The 27811-nt window shown below is 42.2% G+C and overlaps 1 protein-coding gene across 3 annotated transcripts; it reads left to right on the top strand.

The window, feature by feature from the left end:
* The first annotated feature begins 1384 nt into the window (after positions 1-1384).
* Positions 1385-27353, top strand: STX16 (syntaxin 16). 3 transcript variants are annotated; one of them, XM_058562407.1, is made up of 8 exons: positions 1385-2232; positions 16903-17010; positions 17433-17573; positions 18582-18747; positions 19800-19891; positions 20452-20595; positions 21852-21932; positions 24389-27353. In XM_058562407.1, exons 1-8 carry the CDS (start codon positions 2101-2103, stop codon positions 24491-24493), a joined length of 969 nt encoding a protein of 322 aa, XP_058418390.1. In that variant the 5' UTR covers positions 1385-2100; the 3' UTR covers positions 24494-27353. The 3 variants fall into 3 exon arrangements, with proteins under 3 accessions (XP_058418390.1, XP_058418391.1, XP_058418392.1); XM_058562408.1 differs by having other exon boundaries at positions 1387-2181; XM_058562409.1 differs by lacking the exon at positions 1385-2232 and adding an exon at positions 9763-9926.
* The last annotated feature ends 458 nt before the right edge of the window (positions 27354-27811 follow it).

The following is a 27811-nucleotide window of genomic DNA, read 5'->3' as shown; positions in this document are numbered from 1 at the left end:
TTAGTCACACAACGGACGCATACATTCTCCTTTAGAAAACAAAATATATGTCCTGGTCGCCAGCGATCCGGGTGAGGCCCCTGGGGTCCCCGGACCCCCGCCGGCGCGGCCGTCTCCGCGCCACCCGGGCGCCCTTCGTGAGCGCCGACAGCGGCTTTGTTCTCGTTTTGCTTTACGCCCCTTTGCAAGCCCAGCGCTTTGCACGCGGGAAACGCTCGGAAAAGACACACGTGTGTGTCAGGTTTATTTAATGCAGGAACAAATGCAGGGGTGAGGGCCCGCTCCCGGATTTCGGGGCGATTTCCCTTTGTGAAGACCTCACTCCCGAGCCCCGCGGTGGTCTCGGCTCGCCGGGGGAGGGGAAGCCGGTCCTGCCCAAGCCCCGGGCCCCCGGCTCCGCGACCCCGAGCTGCTCCCGGCTCGGCCTCGGCCTCGAGGCGCCCGCGGGGACACCGGCCTCCCTCCGGGGCAGCCGCCTGGCCCCTGCTCGCGCGCTGGGGCGCGGGCGGCTGGAGCCCAACGCAGCCCGCGCAGCCCCTGCCGGATGAGTGCTGCCGAACCGGGCCCGGGCGACGTGTGGGGGTCGCCGGCCGCCCGCGGCCCGCCCGAGCGCCGGACAGCGGTGCGGGGCGCGGGGTGCGGGGACGCGCGGGGCCGGGGCCAGGCCCCCCCGGCGCGCAGGCCGGCTCGGCAGGAGAAAGTTGCTCAGGGGGAGGGCCGTCCAAGTTTCGGGGAACTTTCCCACTCGAGATTCCACAACCCTGCAGTGCCCCCTACAGAACGCGGCGGCCGGGGAGGGCGGGCGCCCGCGACCCCACTGCGGCGGCGGCGCGGCCCAGCAGGCCTGGAGCGCCTGCTTTGCTTTTTTTATTTTTTTCCCTGGTTGTTTTCGGATACATCTTTTTTCAGAATTGAACAACAGCAGCGAGCGCGCCGCGCCTGCAGTGGAGCGTGCCCGGCCTCCAGAGGCAGTCGTCTCCAACTTTTCCTCGCGCCTCCAACTTCGGCGCTGCGGGGCCCACACCGGCCCGCCGCGCAGCTCCACTCTAACGCGCGCCCAGGCCTCGGGCAGCGCTCTGCAGCCCGGGGACACGCTCCCCAGCCTCGGGCCGGCCCCCTCGCCCGCCCCCCGGGCCCGGGCCCAGTTGGGACAGGGGAAACCAGGCACCCCGGGAGAGGGCGGGGCGCTCCCGCGCCCCGGGGCAGGGGGCAGGGAGCTCCCGCGCCCGGAACGTTGCGAGCAAGGCTTGCTCACGTCGCAGGGGGGCACTCGCGAGAGACGGACAGGAAGAGGGCCAGGGGGGACGCCAGAACCCGGGACCACAGCACGGAAACGGCCCGGGGCCGAGCTGCAGTCAGATCCGGGGATGGAGGGAGCCGGAGGAGAGCAGTGAGGAGGCCGAGGAGCCAGGCCCTGCTGCCCTCCTGGAGGCTGGCAGCCTGCTGTGGCAGTGGAGGACCAGGCCGCCCAGAGAGGGACGGGGTCAGGAGGTCGGGCCCGGCCTTAGCAGGCTCAGACAAGGCCCAAGAAGGCAGCCCCAGGCCCTCTGAGTTCAGGGCCCAGGCCTGGTTCGCTTGTCCAAAGGGGGCCTAGGCCAGGCCTCTAGTGGAGACACTGAGTCAGGGCCAGAGCCAGGCCTCAGGCACGGCTTCGACGCCTGTGAGCCAAGTTAGGGGTAGGGAGCAAGGGCCCTTCGGGGTCTCAGAGACTAAGGCGGGTAGGGGGCTTCAGGGCCTCCCAGTCCATAGCCGGATTGGCGAGTTAGACGCTTGTAGATCCAAGGTTGGATTGGGGTGGGGTCTCTGGGTCGTTGGCTTGCAGTGCAAGGATTGGGGGGATTCAAGTGCTTAGAGATCGAAGGCAGGCCTTGGGTAGGGGGAGTCAGACAATTGGAAAGCCTAGGCAGTTATTTGGGGAGGGGTCTTTGCGCTTGGGCGAAGCGCAAAGCTGCATCTGCTTGGCTGGAGGCCTGCGGCCTCGTCCAGGGAGGCTTCTGTGCAGGGTGGGCCGACTAGGCCAGGCTAAGGGGAAGAAAGTGAATCAATCAGGAGCATAAGTGGGCGGGGGGCCCCTGAGAGGGGGGTCACAAAAGGTGAGCCATGGCCACCAGGCGTTTAACCGACGCTTTCTTGTTGTTGCGGAATAATTCCATCCAAAACCGGCAGCTGTTAGCCGAGCAAGTGAGTAGTCACACCACCTCCAGCCCTCTGCATTCACGTAGCATTGCTGCGGTGAGTCTCTCGGCGGCCTCTCCGACACACGCACCGTGTGCACTGCGGCTCTGCCTGTCTGTCTGTCTCTGTCTGTCTCTCTGTTTAAAAGAAGGAGATGAGAATAAGACTAAGAATAATACGGAAATGCAAGGTCCAGGGCATCTGTCGCCCTGGAAGGGGAGAAAACCAGTTTCAGGCCCCTGCTCCACCTCTGCCTCTGCTCTGTCTCTCCACTTCCGCAACCCTCCCCATCCCTCCCCCCTCCCGCCCCCCCCCCCGTCGTCACTGCACGACCGGCCGCCTCCAATTTACATATGTTTTAACACTAAGATTTGGAAGCGTTGAGCCTTACCGAAGCCTTTGTGTTTTGTTTTGTTCTAAGCCCCCCTCCTTCCCTCCCTCCCCCCCACCTCTTACCAGCCTCACTTTGGTCCTGATGGCCGGGTTGCAGGATCGAAGACCCAAATCCTTGCAAATGAAAGACTCCCTCCCCCAAACGAGGAAGGAGTTGTTGTTGTTGTTGTTCCGCCCGTTTTCTTTTAATGGCCTCGCAGCCCTCTGTGTGGCCGTGTTCCCTATGAATAATTGCTTCACTGTTTTTTCCTGGGGGCTCGTGTTTGTGAGACTGGAAGGTGCTAGGTTCTTCGTTTTCCATTTCCCAAACAGGAAATTAAGCTTTTCCCTCCATTCGAACTTTTTAGAAAAAAGATGATGTGTATGTGAAAAATAACCCCCAAAATAGCCCATGTTTTTGATTTAATTAACCTGGACCTTTCTTTAGCTCAGCAGTAGAATCTTTTATAGGGAGGGCCTGGAAAGATTACTGATGTTTTGTTTGTTTTTGATGAGGGCTACTTTCCCTTTCTGAACCTCAGTTTCCTGCTCTGCTAAATAAGGGGATGGTTCTGGATGATCTTTACAAGACAATGATGACTAGCTCTGTAATATGTTAAATTGAAAAGTGAAGTTATGAAACTCGTTTGTGGTGGGGGGCTACTTGCTGTAGACAGGCTAGGTTTGAATAGAAGCAGCATTAGAGGATGAGGGAATCAAGTCATCCCCATACCAGACTCTTGGAGATTATACGTGAAATATATGGCTTTGGGCACCTCACACTTATTTCACCTCTGAAGGGCTATATTGCCTTTACTTTTTTTTGTTATGACTTTACCTAAATGCTTCAGAAAAATTATGGCATGTGTGTTGATTATTGACAGATCATCTACAAAGACAGTTTTTCCTTTTTGTGAATCACAAGTGGAAAATGTCTTGGGCCATATTGTTCCTATAGAAAAGCTATTTTAAGCCGTGTGAGCAGTTTTAGGAATAAAAATCACATAAACTCAGGTCAAAAAGCATAGAAAACAGGAACGGAGTGTGTTTAGGTTTTTATTTACTTAAGAATTTGAAGGTTTTTTGCGTTTGTAAACTGAAAGAGATGGTATTATATTGAAATAACTGTAAAGTGGAAACGGGCTAATTCCCGGTTAAACAGCGCTAATTTTGAAAAGAATGTTCTGAAATAAACCAAGAATTAGAGATTAGAAATTGAATAACTAATATTCCTCAATGGAACTTCAGTTTTGTTAAATAAGATGTAAAAATTGCGTGTTCCTTAAATGGCTCAGTGTTAAGCTACCTCCTGGGGAAAAAAAAACAGAACTAAAACTCCCGTTAATGTTTATAAGGAATCAGTTTTAATTGGAAAACATACTGTTTGCTTTAAAATTTTTAATCGTGTAAGGTTCAGAACACCCTGAACTATTGGGTAACGAGATTTATTGTTATCATTATTATTATTATTAAGAATTAAGTCAGGCAGTTTAAAAACCTGGTGTCTGAGACAGGCAGCTTTTTAAAAGTGCATCTCTAAGTCAAACTGATTTTTAAAATGATTTTCTAAGTTAGTTAAAAAAAATGCAAGCTAAGTCAAATAATTAAAAATGGATAGCTAAAGTGTACAATTTGGAAAAACAGATATGTCAGAAAATGTACAGATATATTTAGCTCAGTTTCTTGAAAACATTTCTAAATCAAACTAAAAATACATGTCTAAGTCAGAACATTAAAAAATATTTTCTGTATGTTATACCATTTAAAATCTTACGTACTTAAATTGGCCTGACTAAAATCTGTCTCGGGTCATTATAAGCAATCAGATCATTTAAAATATCCTTGTAGTCAATTCAGACTATCTAAAAAATAGATTTTGCAATTAAACAAAAATGGTTTGCCTAAGTCAGAATTTAAAAAAGAAAATACACCTTTATATATTTTAATTGTGTGCATTAAAAAACGTGGCACGTCATAAATTTCTGAAGTGTTTAGGGGTGAAGTATTATATCTTCAGTTTGCTTACAGTTGTTTCTACAGAAACTATTTCTACACACACACACACACACACACAATCAAATATGGAAAGATGTTAACGTGACTAAGTAAAGGGTACAATTTTTTCAATTTCTGGAAGTTGGAAAAGAGTTATGAACATTTTGGGGAAAAACCCATGTCTAACACAATTTTTAAAAACATTATTGAATAACATGCAGTGTTTTTCACTGCATATCTGGCTCATAGAAATTTTAAAACCTTATTTCTATCTTGTAAATTTCAAAACCATGTAGCAAATCAAACAAACTGTAGCTGTCAATATGGACTGGGTTTTAGGTGATATAAAGAAATTATTAAACTAATTATAGTTAATTAAGCTTGTTAATTTTATTAGAGAGGCCTACTGAAATGTTTAGTAGTGAAACGTCAAAATATCTCTTATTTCATATACTTAACCCCCCCTAAAAGGGAACAAAATAAGGCAAAGTGTTTCTAATTGTTAAGTGTCCTAAGGAATATGTGGGGGATATTTAACATTTTATACACTTTTTGGTATGTTTGAAAAATTATGAATAAAAACTTAAAAGATACATAGCTGTCATGTTAAAAACATGAGTAAAACAATTAAAAGGAGAATTTGTAAATATTTATCTAAAATTCAGGTAATTAAAAAGGAAGTAAGTAAACTCTAGAGTTTGTTAAAAAATCATAACCTGAATTTCTAGTTCCTAGTTAGAAGAGAAAGCTGTAGAAGTTGATTTAGGTGTGTGTATTTGTTATCTCATACCCAACTAAAATAAATCACGTCTAAAGTAATAGGTTTTGTTTTTGTTTTTTTTTTTAGTTTAAACCAGAATTTTCACATCCTTATTTAAGGAAAAAACTGTGGAATTTGATTGTAAAGTGGGGGGTGTGTGTGTGTGTATGTCACATGCCTGAAAACAAAGCACACCTAAAGCCAAATCATTCAAAAAATTTAAACCTGCATTTTTTGCATCTTAAGTTTCAGGAAAAAACTAGAAGTTAGTTGGTGGTGATGGTGAGCTTATTGTATGTACCTATACATTCCTACTAAAACAGGTTTGTGCAGCATTCAGGCAAATATGTCACAGCTGAGCAGGAATTTAAGGAGGACGTGCCATGACAAAACAAACAAAAAGTCCCAAGGGCCAGAAGGGACCCGAAGGTCATTTGGCCCAACATCCTCATCTGTGATAACCCCGATGCCTGCCTTCCTTGACCACGTTCTGTGATGCCATAGGAAATTCCAGCAGCCGGTCACTCCACCTCCTGTACTACAAAAAAGTCCTTGTCTGTGTTAACCCTGACTATGTCTGTATCTTGCATCCTGTGGTCCTACCTCTGGTTCTGGCCTCAGGGTCTCTGACACAGGAAGCTTCTTCCTTCTTCTGCTTGATAACCCGGCAGCCTTCGTGTTCCCTGAGCTTTCTCTAGCTCAGCAGTCCAGCTCAGACAGCATGGTTAAGTTTCTTGGTTATGAATGAAGTCTAGTTTTTCTGTATTCTTCTTAAAGTTCAGCACCCAGAACTGAGCAGAATTCTGCTTAACTGTGTTCTTGGTTATGTTGATATTAGTGAAACTAATTGTTAAAAACAGACTGGAATTTGATTTTTAGACTGTCATCAAAATGCAGGTGTTGATATTTCTCATTCATTCTGCTCTGGCCTCACTGTTTGGTGCCCCATCACAGATATGCCTTAGGGCAGCGTAAAATAAAGGAAAGAGCATTGGACCCTAGTCTGGGAATTTAAGGCTAGGTCTCACTCTGCGACTGACTCAGTGTGTCTTTAGGCAAGCTTTTAATCTCTTCCAACATCTTTTGCCTCATCTGTAAATAGAGTTGGGTGATTTCTAGTGGCCCTGTGGATTCAACAGTGCTTTCTCAAGTTTTGTTTTAATACATTGTTTCTTCTGAGCAAGGCACACAGCCTTAGCTTTAATCTGAAAAGGAAAAACCCATAGTTAACATTGCTGTGCCTGTTAGTCCAATGTTAAACAGCAAAAATCCTTAGAAATAGCCCCAATATGCAAAAGTAACTTTGACATTGCATCAGCCCAGTGTAGGTTTTAACGCAGCTCCTCATTCAAACAGTTACAGGCAACTTGACATTGAGAAGCTGAAATGAATTTACAAAGTTGAATAATCATTCTAAAAAAATGTAAGTCTTACATGAATGAATGAAAGTTGACGTTGAGTTGCTGTTCTGATCTGATGAGGTGCTGTTGACTTGTGTGATTTCCTTTGATCTCACGGAATGGATCTAATACAGGGTGGGAACCACTTTGTTAGTGTTGACTGCCTCATCTATTCTCTGCTTTCAGATAACACATAATCTATAAAGGGAAGCTAGAGTTAATTGGTCTTAGATTCGTTTGGAACTCGCACATTATTTTTAATAAAACATGTTGTGCTTTAGGAAAAGAAAACTAAGGTTTAGCTGTGATTGTAAGAAGGCTGAGGTGCTTCCTCAGTCTTGACTATCACATTAGGTAAGATTTATTGAGAGCTTCCTGTGTGCCTGGCACTGCTCTAAGCCCGTTCCCTATGCCACCTTATTTCATCCTCACAGCACTCTATGGAATAGGTGCTGTTGTTCTTCTCATGATACAGATAGAGGAACTGAGGTTTAGAGGAGTTAGGAAACCTGCCCAGTGTCGCCCACCGCGTGAGCCAGGGAGCTGGGTGGGAACTCAGGCCAACCTGGCTCCAGAGCCCTGTGCTCACGTCCTGGGCCACACGGGTGCTGGCTGCCTTTCCAGGGCTTGTGCTGCAGGTCCTGGAACGTGGAAGGACCCACTGTGTAAAAGATTGTTTTCTTGCAGTAGGGTAGCATCTTTCTTTATCTTACTTTACAGCTATACATAGTCAATTTTAACTTGCATATTGAAAGTTCTAAGTTTTAGTCCAGGCTGAGTCTGTTGGAAAATTAGTTCTCTGTCTTTAGAATCCAAGTATGAAATCATTGTATATTTCTCTTTAGATCTATGTGCTTTTCTGTTTCTAAAGATTCCATTTGAGCAGTGAGGCTTACTCGAGAATAAGGGTACTTTGTTGGATAAAAGTGAAGCAAACTTTTATTTTGGCAGTAACGGAAATAAAGTAAATATCACTATAGCATAGACCTGTGTTTCCAACTCATTTTGCTCAACTTTTCCAGACTTCCTGAGTAAACACAGATGGGTTTCCACTTCTTTTTCAGTTTTATGTAGAAAGTTCTTTAGACTATAAATTCCACATGTTACTTGGAGTTTTCAGTATTTGCTTGATTGTATGCCATTGGCAGGTCAAAAACCTAGATTTAGACATTATAAAGATTTAGAAGGTGATGATGTGTAGTAACGTGTTTTCATTTGGCTATATTTTGGTTTTTCCTGATGGTAATTCTAAATGTATTAATTTGGGTCTTGATAAAATTTTCTGGTAATTTCGTGGCAGGCGGAGTTGTGAAAACCTTCTGTTTTTAAGTAGCAAAATGGGAGAGGGCTCTCTTCGAAAAGAGGACCTTCTGAATTTAATTCCCGATGTGTGGTAGTGGCTGCCTATCACTAAAAATTCCCCAAATTGTTAATAAAATTAGAGAAGCTGGAAGGGAGGGTGGAAGGAGGCCTGAGCACCTGGGTCTGTCTCCATCTCAGCCTTTAACAAGCTCTGTGCCTTTGGGGAAATGGGTTCATACATTCTGGAGCTTGGTGTTCTTATTGTAAAAAAAGAGTTGTATCTAGCCCGTGATTCTGATTTCACCTCTTAACAACTAATAATTGTAGAAACTAAGAGATTGGGGTGTGTGTTTGGTTAATAATCCAAGAGGACAGGCTCACGTGCAGCAGAGATCTTAACCCTGGTGTGCATTACCACTGTTCAAAGATCAGATGCCAAGGAGCCACTGCAGAACGGGCTGATGGGCAGATTGAGACACTGAAGTCAGGGATTTGCCTTGTGTCTTGTTTTAATAAAAAAATACTCCCGTGCTTTCCTGCTAAAAATGTTAAGCTTTTAAAAAATAGAACTATTTTCTTTTTTAAAGTAAAAGGTAATTAAATCAGATTTCCATTTGACACTATCTTCTCTGTATCTTCTAGTACTACTATTATAGCAGGATGTGTATAGAAATATAGTTCTCTTTTGCTCTCATCTCAAATTGTAGAAGGAATGGAGAGGATTCAGCTTTCTATAATGTCAGCTAATTGAATGTCTTCATGGAGGAATGTTTCTGATTACATTTTTATTGCTGTCATTGTTTAATAATATTTTGGCCCTGATAGACCAGTTTCATTTGCACTATTAATTTTTAAATGAGGAAGTTATGTTTTTTATTTTCTGTATTTACTGCTGAGCATACAAAAATCAACGTAGTTGATTATTGAAATTCACCAATTATTTCAGTGATCAATGCTGTAAAAAAAAAAAAAAAAAAGACCTAGCTGTTTAGATTATCTATCATTAGTAAATGTTCAGAAGCTAGAGTTCCACGTTGATCTAGAAGAGACCCTTTAGTTTTAAATTGAAACTTAATCCTCTGGCTGCCGGTGCTTCTTCCTTCCTACTCCCCTTTTAAAAATCTCTCCTTACCTTTTGTTTTGTTTTGTTTACGTGCTTTTATAATCGCTTTAGAAATAACTAGTGCTTTCTAGACTAATAATAATATATGCCAAGCAAATGGGAAGAGTTTTTTTTCTTTACCACCTGTGTCTCTCTCCGGGGGAGACTGGTTTCTCGACTTGCTTGTGAGCACGGATGAAGCCGTGTCTGCAGGATTGAATTTGTAGAGACTTTACATATGTGGTCACTCACATATTACCTGAATATAGCCATAGACAATTTTTGTGGGTTGTTCATTTTCTAATTATGCTGCATTTGCAGGGCTGATTTACATTTAAAATTTACATTTATTTGACATGGTAAAATTACATTTTAGCTTTGGCTCTCTTATTTAATCTTCCTAAGGGAAATTTAGAATATTGTGTGTGATATTTGATATTTATGAAACAGATTAGCATTATATTTTAGTGAAACTAAAGCAAGTGTGTTTTATTTGTTTCTATTGTATTTTAATTTTTACAACTGTTTATTATTTGTTTCCTGTCTCATTTACCAAAACAACAATCACAGTAAATAAAAATAAAAAAAACATATATTGATGTAGCTTTTTTTAAAAAAAGGAAGAATCAGAAGCGGGAGATTTTTTTAAATGCCTTGGTTAGTGGATGTTTATTTTTAGTTAACTTTAGAGTTGCTTAAAATCTCAGTGTTTTCTCAACTGACCATACTTTGTCTGTCTGTCCCCATCCTTCTTTCTTTTTGCTATCTCTAACTGCATGGGACTGATGGGAACAACATATCTCTTCAGGAGCTGGATGAGGTATTGTGTTTTGAATATTTTTGTATGTTAGTTTATAAAACTATGCCTCTTATTCTGAAGTTGTTGGTCATATGTAAAATGCTAATAGAGCTTACACATATTGTAGCATGTGTTTTGAATACTTATAATTATCGTGCTTAACAATCTAATATTTAGGATTTATTTCATATATTGTCACACCAGGTGAACTGATGATTTAGAGAAGGGTTTAGCAACATTATTTACTACTCTTGGGAAAGTGTCTCAACTTTGGAAGCAGTAAAGGTTGAACATTTTCTTGAACTTAAAATAAGCCAGATTGTTTTTAGCATTATGTGCGTAACTCTCTTGATTTCTGAGAAATATGTGGTGAGGTTGCTGAGGTGGAATGTAGAAGGACATGGTGTCTGGCGACAGCCCTCAGGAAGTAGGACTTTGAGCCACTGGACCTGTTGAGGGGGTCTTTGCAGTCCCTGTGTTTGGGATGAAGCGAGTGACCTTCCATTTATGCAGACCAAGCTAATCATCATGTGGTCTCCTTTCTGCCTCCTTCCTAGCAGCACACTTTTGGCCTTTTCATTACCTATTAGCAGTTTGCCAGAAGATGGAGAGAGGACACATTCATAGCACTTTTTCGAGTAGCACTAATAAAGGGTTGAGGAAAAGGAGAGTAAACTGTGATTCACTCTTTTTATGTGTTTCTATTATCTGTTTCAGTGATGAAGGGGTAAAAATATTTTTCCCGAGGGTAGACCTTTTAAAAAGAATAAGTGGGAGAGTGTTTTTTGTTTCTGTTTGTTTTAATTATAAGTATGAACAGTGAGGTAGGATTAGGATCACTGTCTTCAAAACTAAAGGGAGTTCCTAACTAGTAGATTAAGATCTACCTGTAAGTTCTCAAAACCTTGACTAGTTGATAATAACAAGACGGGAAACACCCTAAACATCCTTCATTGAGAACTGGTTAAATCGGTTATGTAGCATCTCTAATTCTCTGTAGCTGTTTAACAGTGCAGTCCATCCCTGAAGGCGGCAGTACAGCAAGCTCCCAGACACATAGCTCAGTGAAGGAGCCTGATGCAAAATAGCGTGGACGGCGTGATTCCCATCCTTTTTTTTATTTTTTAAGAAAAATAACTCACATTTATGCTTGTATACTTAAAAAATTTCTAAAAAGAGACACAAGAAACTGTTAACAGTGGATACCTTCCAGGAAAAGTCTGGAATGGAAGACAAACTTCCTTTCTTTTGCAAACCCTTTTCTTAGGTTGGATATATATTTTTAAACCATGTGCATGTATTACTTTTGTCATTAGAAAACAATTAGTATTTAGAAGCAAACCCCTGAGCCGGTAGCTCATTGAGCCAGGTGCCATGCCAGGCCTGACTCAGGAAGCTCCTTTGCCAGCACCCAGCCTGGGCCCTGGGCCCTGGCCCTGAAGAGATGAGAAGTCACTTCAGCTCACACGCAACAAAGTTAAGGATCTCTGGGGTACAGCAGACATGGGTGGATTTGCTGACCAGACTCTAGAAGTGATAAGGCTTGGGGGCTTAGAGAGCAGGCCTTTTAGAATAGATGTTACCCCTTACTGAACAGTTTGGAAATATGGCACTGTGGCCCCAAAAAGGAAGTGTATGATGAGGGAAAAATAACAAACAATGGAACAACGTAGGTTGAAGAAGCATTTGAATACTTTTCACACAAGGGGCACGTCAGCAGTCATGTTTACTTAGGGTTCTGCCTTCTGAACCGATTTGCAGTCTCTCCTACTTCCTCTTCAGGCAGCAAGTTCCAGAAACTGGACACTCAGTGTGGGAACTAGCAGGCCCTTTTGCTTTTCTTCTTCTTAGTTTCTGGATGTTTACAGAGGGTTTCCACTTTCCGTTACCAGAGACCCTGAGTAGAGAACCACTTTCTTCACCACACACACCTCACGTCTGTTAGAAGACCCTGAACTCAGAGTCCAGGCTTTCCCTTCTGGGTTCGCCTGGCCACCTCATCCTCCTGAGCAGTTCACATGCCCCCTCTTGTCTTGTGTCCAGAACCATTGTATCTTTTATGAAGGGTAGCTTCCAGAATTGTACGTGACATATATTTTATTTACTTCATTCATTCACTCCATGGGTTTGTTGTTGACTCATTCAGCTAATTATAGTTGTATGTTTATTACCGCTAAGTGCCAGGGGCTGAGCTGGGAGCTGGGGATGTATGGGGAATGGTATCCAGAGCCTTGCTTCGCCAAGGTTGCAGTCGGGCTTCGAGTCCTTGTCTTCTGGGAATGGTACAAGTGACCCCCAGCTCCTGGCATGGCTTGGTTGGAACCCACCTCTTTGTAGGTGAGGCCTGAGCAAACTCTTGACTGCATTGTCTGGGCCTCCCAGAGTAAAGCCATCTGGTAGCTTCCTGCAGTCTGTCCATATCAGTTCGTCGTTCTACTCAAACCAACTCTGAGATCCGCACCCTGGGGAGACCACTCTTCATTTTTCTCTAGAAATACTAAGTAAGGTGTCCATGCGGAGGAAGCGCACCCACTATTCCTTCTCTTACCCTGAGAGGTGTCTGGCGCTGCCCTTTGTTCCCTGTTGTAGTCTACTTCCCTCCTATGACAGAGTTGTCTCCCAAGTTGTTGGGTTTTTAAAATTCATAAAAGGAAGTATTAAAAAATTACGAGATGTAAATGTCAGGATCCCAAACCTTATAGCCTGGGCAGGGCAGGTGATAGAGTGGGGACATGGAGGGCCACAGGCTGAGGGTAGCTCTGAGAAAGTGTGGGAACCCAGCTGGGCCTCAGGGTCCATATATGTAAAACAGGAAGCAATCCCCTCTGAAAGTTTGTCATTGGGACTGAAAAGATCAAACCAGTGGGAGTGCAGCACCAACAGAATACAGGTCATTATTGCTCCCTACTTATTTTTTGAAGGGTGTATATAAAAGGAAAATCAGTGAGCTAGCAATATGCATATCTAGGTGGTGTGATTCTCAGATTTTTTTATTTCTATATTTTTTGCACACTTGGAAAAGTGCCTATTTTGAACATTTATTGTTTCATAATCAGAAAAAGTAAACACTTTTAAAACTATCACAGATTTTTAAAAAACTGCAGTGCTGACATGCCCTGATTCTCCTTTATCTACATGCTTATTCACTCCTTCAAAGAACCCTGAGGTTTCTTAAGCCTGATTGTCTGTTAGCGAAGTCCTCCAGCCTTCTGAGCCCTGTGAGTTATGCTTGTGGTCTGACTGCATCATATGTGCTCCTAGGTTTTCTCACGTGGAAGTGAGAACGCCAGGCTGTAATTTGCAGCATCCTTTCTAGATTTTTCACACGTTCATTGCCACAGACAATCCAGCATTGTCAGTATTGGTTCTTATTAACAATGCATTATGGCTGAACTTAGTTTATATTTTTTAGGTGGGGGGGATGTGTGTCTGACTTGACTAATCTCTACAGAGGCTTTGCTGTTTCCTTAATCTTACAGTACACTAAATCAGCCTTCTCGTAAAGGCAGGGTTTTGTAAGAGTAGGAAGGCTGTATATTTGGAACAGTGAGATTTATAGGAGTTTGTGTGTGTGTGTTCCTTCCATAGATCAAGAACTTGTCCCTTCTGTCTGGTACTCTTTAAAGGGACAAGTGTCAACGTCTGAAGTGGATCAAGGGCAAAAGATAACTTTAGTGAGACTAGCAAGAAGCCGTTTGAGTGTGCTGTTTTGAGCATCCATTGGAATTTTCCTGCATTGATGACATTGAGTTAGATGGCCCTGAGTTAGGTTAGTGCACCCCCATAGTTCTTGGAGGACAGAGCTACAAATCAGAGAGACCAGAATTCTTAAATTCTTAATTCTCATAAGTACAATTTTTATAAATTTTTTTATTTAAAAAATATGAAAAGATTTTTTTTTACTTCAGAAGCACAAGTTCATATATGAAAAGCTTTAATGACAGACATCATATATTCGGAGGGGGGACTAAGTTGAAATTCAGCAAGAATAAGTGAAGAGAATTAAATATCTGGCAGTTTTTTAAGGTCTGTATTGACTGGGATGGTAGCTTGAAAACGTGTATCCTGGATCTTAGAAAAAGAAAACGTTTTCAGATGGGCAGTGAGTTTTCAGAAGGTGAAAGGGTGATTGTTTTGCACTTAAAATGTATTTTTTTATGTTTATATTTGTTCCCATTTCAAATAATTGACATTTATCTTCAATTTTCTTCTCTTCCCAAAACAATCTTTTAACAAGATAGTACATACTGTGATGCATATTACAAATCCATATTGAAAATAAGTGACACATTTCTTCTGAGTAGGGCTGAATTTCTTTATCACGATGAGCTATTCCTATAGACTGTATCATAAAGGGGACAAATTATTCCCTATTTAAAGTTTAGAGTCTCAAGAATCTCTTGCTGGCAAAATCCTGATACAGTGTATGGGAAAGCTAGGGCCAGCTAGATGGGCTGGCATCTGTCCCCTTCATGTGGGGATCTCCTAATAAGCAAGCTTCCTTAGGACACTTAAAGAGAGTATGTTTGCCCCAGTTTTGATTTACTTGCATTTTGGGGGGAACACATCTGTTGTGTAAAATCAAATACTGCTTGAAAGAGTTGAATCCACTTCAACTGACCTTCTTACATGATTTATAATTTCTTATTTGTTTCAGAGAAATTGATAATAATAACTATGCAGATAAATTTAGATAAATACCCCCTTCTCTCTGTCTTTTTTTAGTTCAATTTATATTTGTAACCAGTAGAAACAGTACAAAATAAGATCATCAGTTTAAAAACTATAAATAAAACAAATTATTACTCTATTGAAATATGATATAATAATAAAATACAGTGCATTAGATAATAAGCTGGCGTAGTGGAAATTCTATGAGTCATGAAGAGGTACCTTAGCAATTTTAGGTTTTGTTTTGCATAAACAGCTGGAGGCTTTAAGTTCAGGTTCTGCCTCAGTCTGGCAACAACTCTGTCCAGCACCTGCTGTATAGCTGGGGTGCTGGGAGCTGGACACGTGGTTTGTCCCTTCTGCCTTGGTCAGTGCACCCTCCACAAAGTTGCATACTCCTTGGTGACTATGGAGCAGCAGTTCTGAGGAATAAACAGCTCTGCCCCTCCTTGTCTGTGCCTGCTCTGTGTAGGATGAGGTCCGCACCTCCCGCACAGATGGTCCCCAAGAGAGGCTGCTTTTTATTGATGCTATATGCTTACTCCGAGCCTTTCCTGTAGTCCCTAGTGCAGTTGGTGGGGAATGGTTTGGGAGGACTGTGTTTTGTGGTGTTGTTTTAATCTGAAGGCTTGTTTTCTTAGCAAATTACAGTTATATTTCATGGGCCTGCCAAAGTGATTGACAGCTTGTGGAATGGATGGGGCTTCAGGAGTCAGCAGTCAGCCGACCCAGGTTTTAATCTGTTACTTAATAGCTTTGTGACCTTGGGCAAGCTACTTAACTTTTCAGAGTTTCAATTTCCTCATTTATAGATTGGAATAATAGTTCCTAGCTCACCTAGTTTTTGTGAGGATTAAAATAGTACAAAGAATGTAAAATTCCTGTTAGTGAACTCTTAAAAACAAACAAGGTGGCGGTGGTTGAGAATCACCACTTCATGGGCTCAGAGCCCCACACGGTGCAGGTTGGATGACACACCGTTTGCTTAAGACCTGAAATGACGCTGTGGGCCTGCAGGGTCCACTCGGCGGCTGACGCCATGGACTTAATCACGGCTCACAGATGCTCGGAAGCGGTTATGAGGATTCTGGTCCCTTCGGTGTGGTCATTGCGCAAGGTGCACTCTCTGAATACACAGAATGCCCTAAGCAGTTGGGGGCAGAACCACTAGGGGCTCAAGGAGAGGGAGATGCAAGATACTGATTTGCTTTTAGCAGTTTTGCTATAAACTCTCTGTTCAGGATTTAGGGCTTATTACTTGAAGAATTCTTTTATTCTAGGTTTTTCCTCATGTGAGTTTTTTTTTTCTCCTTCACCTGTGGATTTTTAAATTTTTTGTTCCTTAATTGTTAGAAAAGCAAACAAGTGTTTGCTAAATGAATGAAAAAAATAAATTTAAATAAATGCAGGGAGGGGGGAAGAAAAGCAATATAAATTCTTCACCCAATTCTGCAGTGTGATTTAGAAAATTTACGAAGTATCACCTATAAAAGACTTTTATGTGCTGTTTTCCATTGCTTTTGGATCCTCATTTGGATCTTTTGAAACTAGCATTTTTAAATTCTGAGCTCAGAGGGCACCTCAAGATCAGTTCAGCCCGTTCACTGTGTCCAAGCAAGAGAAGCGCTTAACCAAGCCAAACCCATGATTTCCGTCCCATTGTTAAAAGCTTTCTAAGGCAGTGTGTTATATAGGTAAAATAAACAAGAGCTGTCAATATCATTTCAAAATAAGTGAAAGTGTTGCCTGTGGGCATTTAACTGAAGAAGGGAAACGACAGTGTAAAATTGCATTGAAATTTTAAGGATTGCTTTTGCCAAATGGTGGATAATTTGTTAACCGTTTTAGGCAGTTCTTTTACACATTTTAACACATGTTAATTATCTTGTGACTAAGATAACTGGATCAGCCCTACTTCTAAAATAAGCTAAATGTATGTAAGTAAACCTTGCTACTATTTACAGTCCTATGTTCTTTTTAACTTGTGTCTGATCATATTAATTGCTGAGGTTTATGCCATTCTATCGTAGTACTAGTACTAAGAAGTCTATCTTTTAAGGATCTTCTTCATTACATTTCCATAGCCAAATCAAGTCAAATTCATGTTCACAAGTTATGTCCAAGGAAATTAAAAACTGGTGCATGAAAAGATAGGAAAACAATTCCAAATCCTAGCAGTATCAAAAGCAAGTTTATAATACAGGCAAGTGCATTTACTCCTACATTTCTGTATCTTCTTAGAGAGTGACATTTAAAAGAGAGTAAGAGTGTGCTTATCTAAATTGAATTTGAATAATTTTTTTAATGTCCCTTTATTTCCCTGTAGCTTGCTGACGACCGTATGGCTCTGGTGTCAGGCATTAGCTTAGATCCAGAAGCAGCAATTGGTGTGACAAAACGATCACCTCCGAAATGGGTGGATGGAGTGGATGAAGTAAGTTGAATGTTAGTTTCACACTATCTTATTTCTTTAAGTAATTATGACATTAACATATTTTAAGATATCTGCCAGTATATCTGATTGCTACACTTAAATGCATGTGCCCAGAAATACTTTAGGTTTATTCAATTTACACACCACAAGAAAGGGGTGTGTGTGTGTGTGTGTGTGTGTGTGTTAGTGATTTTGGCTTTAGTAGTAACTTCCTGAATTATAGAAAGAAATGGAAGAACTATATATAACAAGGAGGAATGGTATTTGAATTTCTGGTAATTTGAATTAAAAGTTGCTCGTGCATCAGCGAGCCTACAAGTTGGCTAAAGACTGAACTGTGTACTCTGAGTGCACTAATTATCTCAGAGGCAGACAGATAACTGGCAGGCGTCAGCGGAGTTTTAGTGATTTCATCTGTTTAGATACAATACGATGTTGGCCGGATTAAACAGAAGATGAAGGAATTAGCCAGCCTTCATGACCAGCATTTGAACAGACCAACCCTGGATGACAGCAGTGAGCAGGAGCACGCCATTGAAATAACTACCCAAGAGATCACTCAGGTGAGGATGGAAGTGGATCCCCAGGTGGGAACTGGCATTTCCCTGCCTTCTCACGACCCTCTCAAAAGCCGGAACGTGGTACAACTCTAAATCAGATTACAAATCAGTTTTCTAGAGTTTCACTTCCCAACCTGAGGTTCACAAAGGGACTCGAGGCCCTGAGCTGCTCCAGTTATCCGCAGATGTGCACAATGTCTTGGAGGAGTGGGGCTGTTTTTCAGTTGTTGGTAGATACTACTGTGGATTGGTTTACAAATTAAATTTCAGAGCATTACTGAGTTTAACAATTTGATTTTGAAATGTGTAACTTCTGTTGTATACTGGTGCTTAAAATTTTTTAATGGTAAAAATGGTCCCCCTAATTGAAAAGACTGAGAGCTATTTCCCTGGACTGAGTATATTAGTTTCCTAGAGAAACTTAACATCCTAGAAAAATTTCTCGTAAAATGTTAAATTTGAGTAATTTTTCGATAATGTGACTGGTGTTTAAACTTTAGTGATGACGTTTTTTATTTGTTTAGATCTCCTGGGTGCTAATGATCCGAGGCGGAGTGTGGTGCTGTGGGAAAGGCCCTGGGGTGTTGGGATGTTTGAATCCTGGCTCTTAGCAATGTAACAGCAGCATGGTTCTCATTTAATCCTTCTGGTTCTGGTGTTCTTGTCTGTAAAATGAGAATGATGATAATAATAATAACACCTGCCTCCTAGAGTGGTAGAAGGGATTAAACGAGAAGAAGGCACTAATAGAGTGATGCATGGTAAGGCAGCCTAATGACCTGTGTGTAGTGCCCGGCACACAGCACACACATGTACCACATTTGTTCACGTGAGGTTCAGTCTTTGTGTGTGTAAGTTAAGCCTCAGATGACTTTATCTGTTCACCTCTCTCCATGCTGGCCTATATGAGCAGAGCATTTTATCTATGTCTCCCTCAGACTTGAGTGTAGAGACGTTAGCACTTCAGGGCTCTCTCTGGGCTTGCTGTGAACTGAGGGCTTGTTCTCCCAGCTCTTCCACAGATGCCAGCGTGCAGTGCAGGCTCTGCCCAGCCGGGCCCGCCGGGCCTGCTCCGAGCAGGAAGAGCGGCTCCTTCGCAACGTGGTGGCCTCCCTGGCGCAGGCTCTGCAGGAGCTGTCCACCAGCTTCCGGCACGCACAGTCAGGCTACCTTAAACGTGAGTGTTGCCCGGGCGATTTAAGGGATTTTGAGTGAGAAAAGTTCCAGCTAGAACCACGGAGCTACTTTTTGTTTTCATCCTTCTTTTTTGCTAATCGTTCTCCATTTTGTACTGTACCTTTCGCTGTTAGCTTTTGAGCACATGCACACCTACAACAAAAGGAAGCCCCCGTGTAAAACTGCCCGCATTGAGGCTGAGGACCGGGTATCAAAATAGTTCCTGTCTAACGAAACGAGACTTATACTGTGTTAAGCTTAAAGAATTTGAAAATCAGTCTAGCACATTTAAAAACCTGTAGCTTTCTAGATGTTGAGATGTGGGAAGCTGCTGATGAGTAGGTAAAAAAACAGTCATAATCACGTTCTTAATCACAAAGCTCCGCATCTGTGTAACAACTGAGGTCCTTGAGGGTGCCTGAGAGCCCATCCTGGGAGCAGTGTGACACTTTCCCTGCTGGCACCAGCGAGTCCGCAGCCTCCCTTTTCTTCCTAAGTAGTGCCAATCAGGTTTCAGCTACAGCCTCATTCTAATTATCCTGTAAACTGTTTTTTTCCTTATTGCCAGCATAATCAATAATATCCCCTCGTACTCCAAAAAAAACTAGTTCTCCCTTCCTCTGACAACTGGCATATTTGTATTTTAATTTTATTACTTCTAAAATTTGATTAGGGCCATTTGGAATTCTTACTAGAGATGCTTCTAGAGAGAAATATTGATTTTTTAAATGTTTTGTAACAGCAGTTAGATTAAATATTTCTGCTTCACTCAGAGATTCTCAGATTGTTGTGTTGTTTTGTTATTCATTTGGCATCAAGTGAATTGTCCACATTTACAGTGTGATATTTGTTTGAATAACCCCAAATGCTTGCATATTGTTGTGTGTTTATAATCCTTTACTCTCCCCCCACCTCTGGTGGAGATAGGCTTCCTTTAAAGCTGCTAAGAATATCTCCATTTTGACTGTTGAGTTTTACTCTAGATTTTCCCTTTTTAATGGTGGAACAGTAACCAGGATGTATTCGAGTAAAGTGAATTCCTATCTATGATAGGCGTGAAGAATCGAGAGGAAAGATCTCAGCATTTTTTTGATACATCAGTACCACTAATGGATGAAGGAGACGATAATACTCTTTATGATCGGGTACGTGAAGGGGCTGCACAATTGACTGGTGTACCTTTGCCCTCTGCTCTGTTTCCCTGTCTTCATAGACTTCTAACTTCTGTGCGGTACAGATGGATCAGCGCTGCTTGACTTGTGCATTCATCAAGTCGTTTTTGCAGCAGGTGGAAGGACAGTCATGGGGGCCATGCTGTTTCTTCCTTCCCAAAGGCTGCTGGGAGACCCTGTGATCTGCCTTCTAGCACCTTCGGGAAAGCAATCTGCACACCCCGTTCTTGGGAGGAACCCAGAGGAGCTCAGGGTTGTCCCCACTGCTTTTGCTGTTCAGCCTTGCTTGGCTGCAAACGTGGGGTGCTCTCTGTGCCCCTTGCTTTGGCCAATAGTGCTTTAGATCCCACTTGTTTGAGGAATTTGAATCTTTCCTGCTAGGGAAAAATAAGTACTTATATGTTGTTTAGAGGCTTTATAGAAATATTTTCAGAATTCATTTTCTTTGAATTATATCTAAAATGGTACACCATAGCTTTCTTGAGGGGGAATGAAATGTAACATACAAATTCTGTATTTTTTTGTTTTGCTAGGGTTTTACAGGTGACCAGTTAGTGCTGGTGGAGCAGAATACACTGATGGTGGAAGAGAGGGAGCGGGAGATCCGCCAGATTGTACAGTCTATTTCTGACCTAAATGAAATCTTTAGGGACTTAGGAGCAATGATTGTAGAACAGGTATGTGAGTTTGCCACCCTCCTCAATGATTTTCCTGCCATGATATCTGGTCCTTCTCCAAACTTCTTTGATTCTGCACTCTTGTCAGGAAAAAAATTTGAACCTACTCCCTCAACGTGTGTATGTGTATGTGTGTGTGTATGTGCACACATAGATATATAAATATGTATGTGTGTATGTACAAATTATATACATCTACTAACTGTCGTTCCCTATAAAAATACTAATAAGCCTTTTCTTTAGATAAAAAATAAATGTCAATAGAAGTTCTCATATTCTCTGCCTGTACCCCAAGGGTGCTCACGAGAGCACCCTACTTTGGAGGTCTGGTTGGTTCTGCCCATGCTCAGCAGTGATTCTGGTGCTAGATAAGGTTTCCCTTCTAATTTGGGCAGGTTATTGTGTAATGGCAATGGGAACCACCAGCTTTCAAGTAGAATTAAATTGTTTGTTCACTGTTACAATCTGATTAGGGTATTTTATTATCTTGCCAGCAGGGGTTTGGGTCCTGATCCCCCTGAAACCAGCTGCAGAATGGAGTGTTGAGGCTATGGAAGATCTAGTTACATTAATTACTCCCACAGTTCTCAAGGAACTGCTCTTGCTACCTCTTCTAATACAGTGTGTTTCCGTTAAGAGCCCTGTTCTTCCATATAGCCCAGTGTTCTCTTTTTTCTATTTGAACCAAGAGATTAAACAATTAAAAACAAAATTCTCCGTGAGGCAAACATGTAATTTTCATGGTGGATTGAAGCTTACCGTCATCGCTCTCACCCATGGAGACCTGTGTTGATGTTTGTAGACAGGATAGTCAGTTTCCAGGACTAACCATAGCCGGGTCTAGCTTAACTGGTGTGCTCTGCTTACTGGAATCCAAGTATTTAAGCAGCAAATGGGCACAGAAGCTAGCCCTTCACCACTCAGAGCCTATTTCCACTGAACTGTATATTTTTTAAAGCCCCAGTAAGTCTGAATGTGGCGTATCCTATAGTGGCTAAATCCAAAGAAGAAACCTCAGTTTGTCAGTATTTCTCCTGAGCTAGACTTTATTGCAACTAACACAGCACTCTGCCACTGAGTGCCTAATACTGCTTGATGGTGGATTCCAGAGCTTTCAGTGTGTACCTTTACAACACAGTTAAGTAAAACACATAATCCTGTGGATAATGATGTCTGCAATTTGCATGTCTCATTTTTGAAGTTCCATTTTCCCAGTTGCGGTTGTTGATTATCTGTAACTGTCATTTATTACTCAGGGTACAGTCCTTGATAGAATTGACTATAATGTTGAACAGTCCTGTATCAAAACTGAAGATGGCTTGAAACAGCTTCACAAGGTAATATATCTTTCAATAGTTGAGAATTTGAGGAACTATTATCAAATATCAAGAATTCATAAGAGGATTCTCTTCTATCATAACTGTCTTCAGCACTCTTGTCTATGTCGCCTCTCAATACAGTAGTGTAAAAATGTACAATATTGTTTTATTCAAAACTGACCATGTGGGTTGTTTCTATTTTCCTGCAGTTGATGGTTCCAGGTGCATGTCACACTTAGATTTGAAATTGCTGAGAACTCCCTTCTGTGACAGTAAATTCTAAAGGAATTGGGGTTTTCTTACTTTTAGAAAATATTTCATTCTTTGAGTCTTCTTGTTTTAGGAAATCAGTTGAATGGGCATTTGCTAAAATATGTGTTGAACATTCTGTCTGTTGCTGCTGACTCAGGCCTCTCGTTGTGACACATTTCTGATGAATTGCTGGTGGAGAATCATTCTGGAGGAGATGAAAATCTAATTTTCCCTTTTAATTACCACATATTTGTGTATCTGTGTACTACCTTGAGAAAAGAGTGGTTTGTTGAAGTGAGAGTATTAGCTCTCTTATTCTTTGCTAATAAGGTTGCTGTTTCAGGAATATTTTTCATGATATTTGTTAAAAATTAATGGAAAGCATCTTAGAAATCTTGTAATCAGTTACGAGAAACATATACATATGCTGCTGAATGGCTCTTGTATATAATTGGGTGCACATTTTCTTTAAAGGGAATATAATACTTCAGAAATAAAAAAAAAAATGTGTCCGTTTCCTGTATCTTTGAGACCCAGTGGTATTTCTAGCCATATAATAAGCATTTTTCTGACTCACTAATGTACTACTCTATCATTTTTCTGAAGCGAGTCACTCCCTGTAGCAGAGATGGCCCATCTAACAGTAGTGTCGGGTTTACAGCAGTGAGGGCCTGCACAGGGCTGGCGAGAAGCCCTTCACTTTCCCTTCCACGTGTGGGGTGGGAGTGAGACTCCAACGTATGAGAGGGAAGAGGTTTGCCTTGTACATACAGAGGGCTGTTTAAGCATTAAGATTCATTTGGTTGCCAAGCCTTGTATATTAAAAGAGTGAAAACCAACTTTAGTTTCTCACTCTATAATACCCGGGTTTTGATATGCTGTTGAATTATGCATTGGTTTTGAAGTTTCTTAAATAAAAACTAGTAAAACATGTTTTGTAATATAACACAGATAAAGGGAAAAGTTTTCTCAGCGGGAGTGTACAAATCTAGTGGGAACTAAAAATTTTGTTTTGGGTTCTACTTTATAAATCATTTTGAGAGGTTTTAAAGTATATCATTTAGTGTTGGCTTCCCTGGTGTCTGGGTTACTTATTAGAAAAGTAAGCGTGCTCCGTCTTCTCTCTCAAGTCACACTACTGTCGGTAGCACAGCTGGCCATTTCCTTGGCAGGCAGCTCATCTAAGGATGTCTGAGCCTTGGGAGTTGCTTCACAGAGGCCACACTCTCAAGATGGGTTAACTTGTCTGTCCTGATGTTTACTCCTGGTTGATGAGTGGCTCCTGGTGGGTGGTGGGTAGGCTCACTTGGGAAACAAAACTACCAGTAGGAAGGTTGGTAGGGAACATGGAAGTAGAACAAAAGAGATTGGATATTCTTAGCAGGTATTTCCATCCAGCTGTCTCCTTGACCTTCACCGTGGAATAGCACTGTCCAGAAAAGGACAGGCTGTGCTCGCCCTTGGTGTGGTTAGAGCCACCCTCACAACTCTCTTCACTCTCTCTGGGTCGCATTTCTGCGACAGGCATGGTGTAACTCAGGACACTGCCCCTGGGCTTCCAGGCTGAAGTTTGCCAGTGAAGAGTGTGGAAGGTATCGAGCTTTTAGAAGCTCCTCTCTGTTGTTCATCAGAAGCACAGGGAGAACTTACCTTGGGCGGATTCTTTCTGCACTTGACACCTGTGGGGTGCACTTTCCCATTTTTATTTCAGAGGATGAATTTTTTCCTGTTTGCAAGTTCAGGGGAGGTAGAAAACAAGCTTCTTTGGGGCCATCAGTTCAGTTCGATACGTCTGACTGTGGTGACTTTAGCCAGTTGTTTGATTTCATAGCGAAAGGAGGTGTGTGTTCATCCCAGGAACTGTGTCCAGAAACGGGAGGCTTTCATTGCAGGCGGGGGTCCTGACAGTCAGTGGAGGTGGAGGTGAGGAGAAGAGGCCCCTCTGGACCCGAAAGCAGCGTCTGTGACTGCTGCAGCCTCGTCTCATGGGAGATCCCAAACACGCGCCTGAGTGAACCCAGGATAAGTGGGCAGCTCGGGATCATGGAATGCTTCCACTGGTGTTGATGGCTTCGCCTGAATTGATGGAGGGGATTATAACGTAGCCTGTAGCAGAGATGTCATTTATGCAGAGGGAGCCGGAAGCCTGGAACTGGAAGCGAGTGAGGCTTGGTGTTTGGATTTTGGGAAATTGACCACCTCTTTCCCTCCTCTTTCTGCAGGCAGAGCAGTATCAAAAGAAGAATCGGAAGATGCTTGTGATTTTAGTATTATTTGTCATCATCATTGTCCTCACTGTTGTCCTCGTCAGCGTGAAGTCTCACTGAGCGGCGTTGGGTCTGTGTGTGTGGCATGCGTGGATTCCCGGTGTGAGGGGCGTGGCCGAGCTCCGTGGGCTGCCTGCAGAGGTGCAGCCCCATGCATCCACCTTGGGGCAGCGAGCGTTTCCATGGACTCCTCGTCACACTCGTGCTCGAGCAAGGGAATGGGCTTCTGTTGTTCCTTCACTGTCAAGAGTTTAAGGACCTTTGATACTGCTGCAGAATAGAGATTGAGTTCTGTCATTAGTTATATATTTTTTTTAGAAAGAGAAAATGAGTTGAACGTTTACAGGCACTCCACAAGCTGTTCAATATTATATGTGTATATGCTATTTTTTTAGCAGTCATGTCTGAGCAGCATGTTAAAAAAATTTTTGGAAAAATTTTTTTTAAACCATCTGGTTTTTAAGAAATTTGGTACCAAAAATTTATGAGTAGAGGCAAAAATGCCTCTTCATCTTTCTTTATATATTTTCCAGTTGAAAACAAACTAAGCAGTCCTTTAAGAATTTATAATCCATTCCCCATTAACTTAATTTAGCTTTTCCATCACTGTTAATGATCAGAGTAACAAAGTGTGAAAAATAAGAAACCATCATTGATGTTAATTAACACATTTAGATGGGCCAGTTAAAACAGCTTCATAAGTTTAAATTAATGGTAAATGGAGTATTCCTCATCTAAAATGTGTGCACTGCATTTTCTACTCTCAACCAAAAGGGTTATAGAGCAAAGCCACCTAAATTTAAAAGTTGGTGATTTGAACTAACCTCACATTAAAGGGAAACTTAGCAGTGTCATAAGAGTCACCAGAATCAGCCAGTGTGTCCCTGTGCGCGTCCCCAGCCATCCTTGCTCAGTTCATTCTTTATGTACTAACTACATAATGACCTGTTCAAACCAGCACCATTTAATGAACTGTGAATTTACACAGAGGCCATTCTAAATGGGTCACCCCATTTAGAACTAGTGGATCTCAAATTATTAACCAAACATCACTCCATTTCAAAGTAAAATATTCCACCAGTGGTTTGATTTATTGGCTCTTCCATTGCCGCTTAACATGCCCAGAAAGTTGGCATATTCCTGCAGATTGTGAAAATCTTGACTAGGAAATCCCTCGTTTGTGTGAGTGTGAATCAGATCGCCAAAGTAGGACTTTGTTGTTTACTTACTATTATCAATATGGTGCTCGAATATATTCCTGGAACTGTAGAATAATGTGGAAAGTGATGATAACTTTGAAAATTGAAGTTGTTCATGTTTTAATTGGTCTTGAGACACGAGTATAGTTTTAATGATCTTTGTATAATTTTCAATGGCTTTTCCGTTGTTTTTACCTCTCTTAAAAAATTTAAGAGCATGACCTCATTAAATATGCTACATTTTATTTGGACCAGTCACATAAAATGTCTCTGGAGAATTGACTTTGAAGTTGTTTCCAGAAATTTAAACTCAAGTCCAGAGATTCACGTTATCCAAACAGATCATGGGCTTAATACCCAAACCCTTGCCCCAGCCTTCCCTTCCCGGGTTGTTTACGACATCAGGCAGCCACTGGTATTCTCATCACTGATGTGGCTATCCAGTGATCTCAAAGTGTCCCTGGCATTTGAGGAAATAGCATGGTATTCCCTAACAAACAATTATTTATTAGGAAAAAAGGTCAGGGAGTAAGAATCCAGCACCTTGATCACCCCTGAAACGTGGAGCTCTTACAGGTCTCGAGAGTAGCTGTAGGCATCCTTTAGTCCCAGCAGATGTTAAGTCAGTGCTGGAGTAGAGATGTTCTGTTAGACCAGCTGCTCCTAGGAGTGGGGCTGTTCAGATCTGGGGGCTTCCCTCCTGGGCAGTCTACAATGGTAATGCTGGATTATTATTAAAGCTTTTAGATGCTGAATCTTACCAACCCTTGAAGGAAAGCGACCTGTTAAGGATCACCATTTATGTATATTTATTTTCAGTGAATAGGGTGATTAGGGTTGGTTTTTGTTCCCTCAACCCATTTGGGTAAAATAATGGATCTGATTAGAAATGGTTTTAATGATCTCTTGTGGGGAGGGGGACCATCCCATTCTGACTGAAACCAGTGCAGTGCCAGACAAAGCCCCAGCTGTCCACTGTCATAACTGTGTCCCGAGGTGGGTAGCAGCCCCAGAGCCTGTGTGCTCACTTCTGGGCTCCTCAAAACACTGTACTTTTCTGTTGAGCCTTTACTTGGGGAAAGATCAGCAGCATTGGGGGAAGTCAGAGAAAGTTTGTAATCGTGTCCTGGTACCTCGGGGTAATTCTTTCCCTCTGAAGGAGACGGACTCCTTTTCCTGCTGACAGCCGTTGTCTGTGGGAAGGCTGTGCCGTCTGTCTGTGTTGGACTCTGGCAGTAAGGATCGCCCTGTCCAGCCTCTGCCCTCGCCTGGGATGTGCCCTGAGAAGAAGGCCAGCAGGGAATGCTCCTGCTGGGCACCCTGGTGCAGCCTCTGGGCACCTGCCCCCTTTAATGTGTCCTGGGATGGGTGGCTCCGTTGGCCGGGGCCAGAGAGAAGTGTAAATGTTTACTGTCAGGTCTCCAAAGCTCCTGATCTTTCCCGAGATTGTAACTGAAATCTACTGTCTCTTGTTTTATTTTGGGGGTGTGGGGGTTCAGGCTTCGCCATGGGCGTGAAGCAGTGTATGTCTCTAATTTAACAGATTTACTGCTTTCTCTGCTAATTGAGAGAGCATTATTTATTTGTTTTGACACAAGTGCTTTCAGTGTTTTATTCTAGCTAATGGCTTCTTAAAGGTAATAAAACCCTTCCAACCTAATTGGTCAAATAAGCCTTTTTTTCTTGTGTGCTTAAATAAAGCAATTAGTGAAGCACTTCTATCCAAAATGACTTTTTTTGTCCTTTTTTAAAACTAATTTACTGTTACTGGAAACTTTTTGTACAATAAAGCAATCATGCAGATTAAAGAACATCCTGCCATCCTAGTATTAATTTTAACGATGGGGTTCATGTTTTCTTCAAATGCATCTGTGTTACAGGAGGACCCATTCTGTGATCATTTGGGCCAATGACTTTATTTTTGCCTGAGGCCTTTGCCTCAGTGTCTGAAAGTCCATCTGTCTAATGGACGCTTTCAAAGGGACCAATCTATTTGCTATCCAATATACAGAAAGAGAAATTGCCTATAAGGCAGATAATTATTTTTCTTATGAAAATGTATGCTTTATATACGTACCAAGAAACTTTTGGAGATCTTCAAATAAAATTGTAGTATGTGTACCTTGTTGAGAAGTAATTCTTACATACAGGCTCCAGGAGACTTGAATTTCTAAATGAC

This window comes from Diceros bicornis, chromosome 19, assembly GCF_020826845.1.
Source record: "Diceros bicornis minor isolate mBicDic1 chromosome 19, mDicBic1.mat.cur, whole genome shotgun sequence".
Classification (NCBI taxonomy): domain Eukaryota; kingdom Metazoa; phylum Chordata; class Mammalia; order Perissodactyla; family Rhinocerotidae; genus Diceros; species Diceros bicornis.
This window is presented reverse-complemented; position numbering and strand designations above follow the sequence as displayed.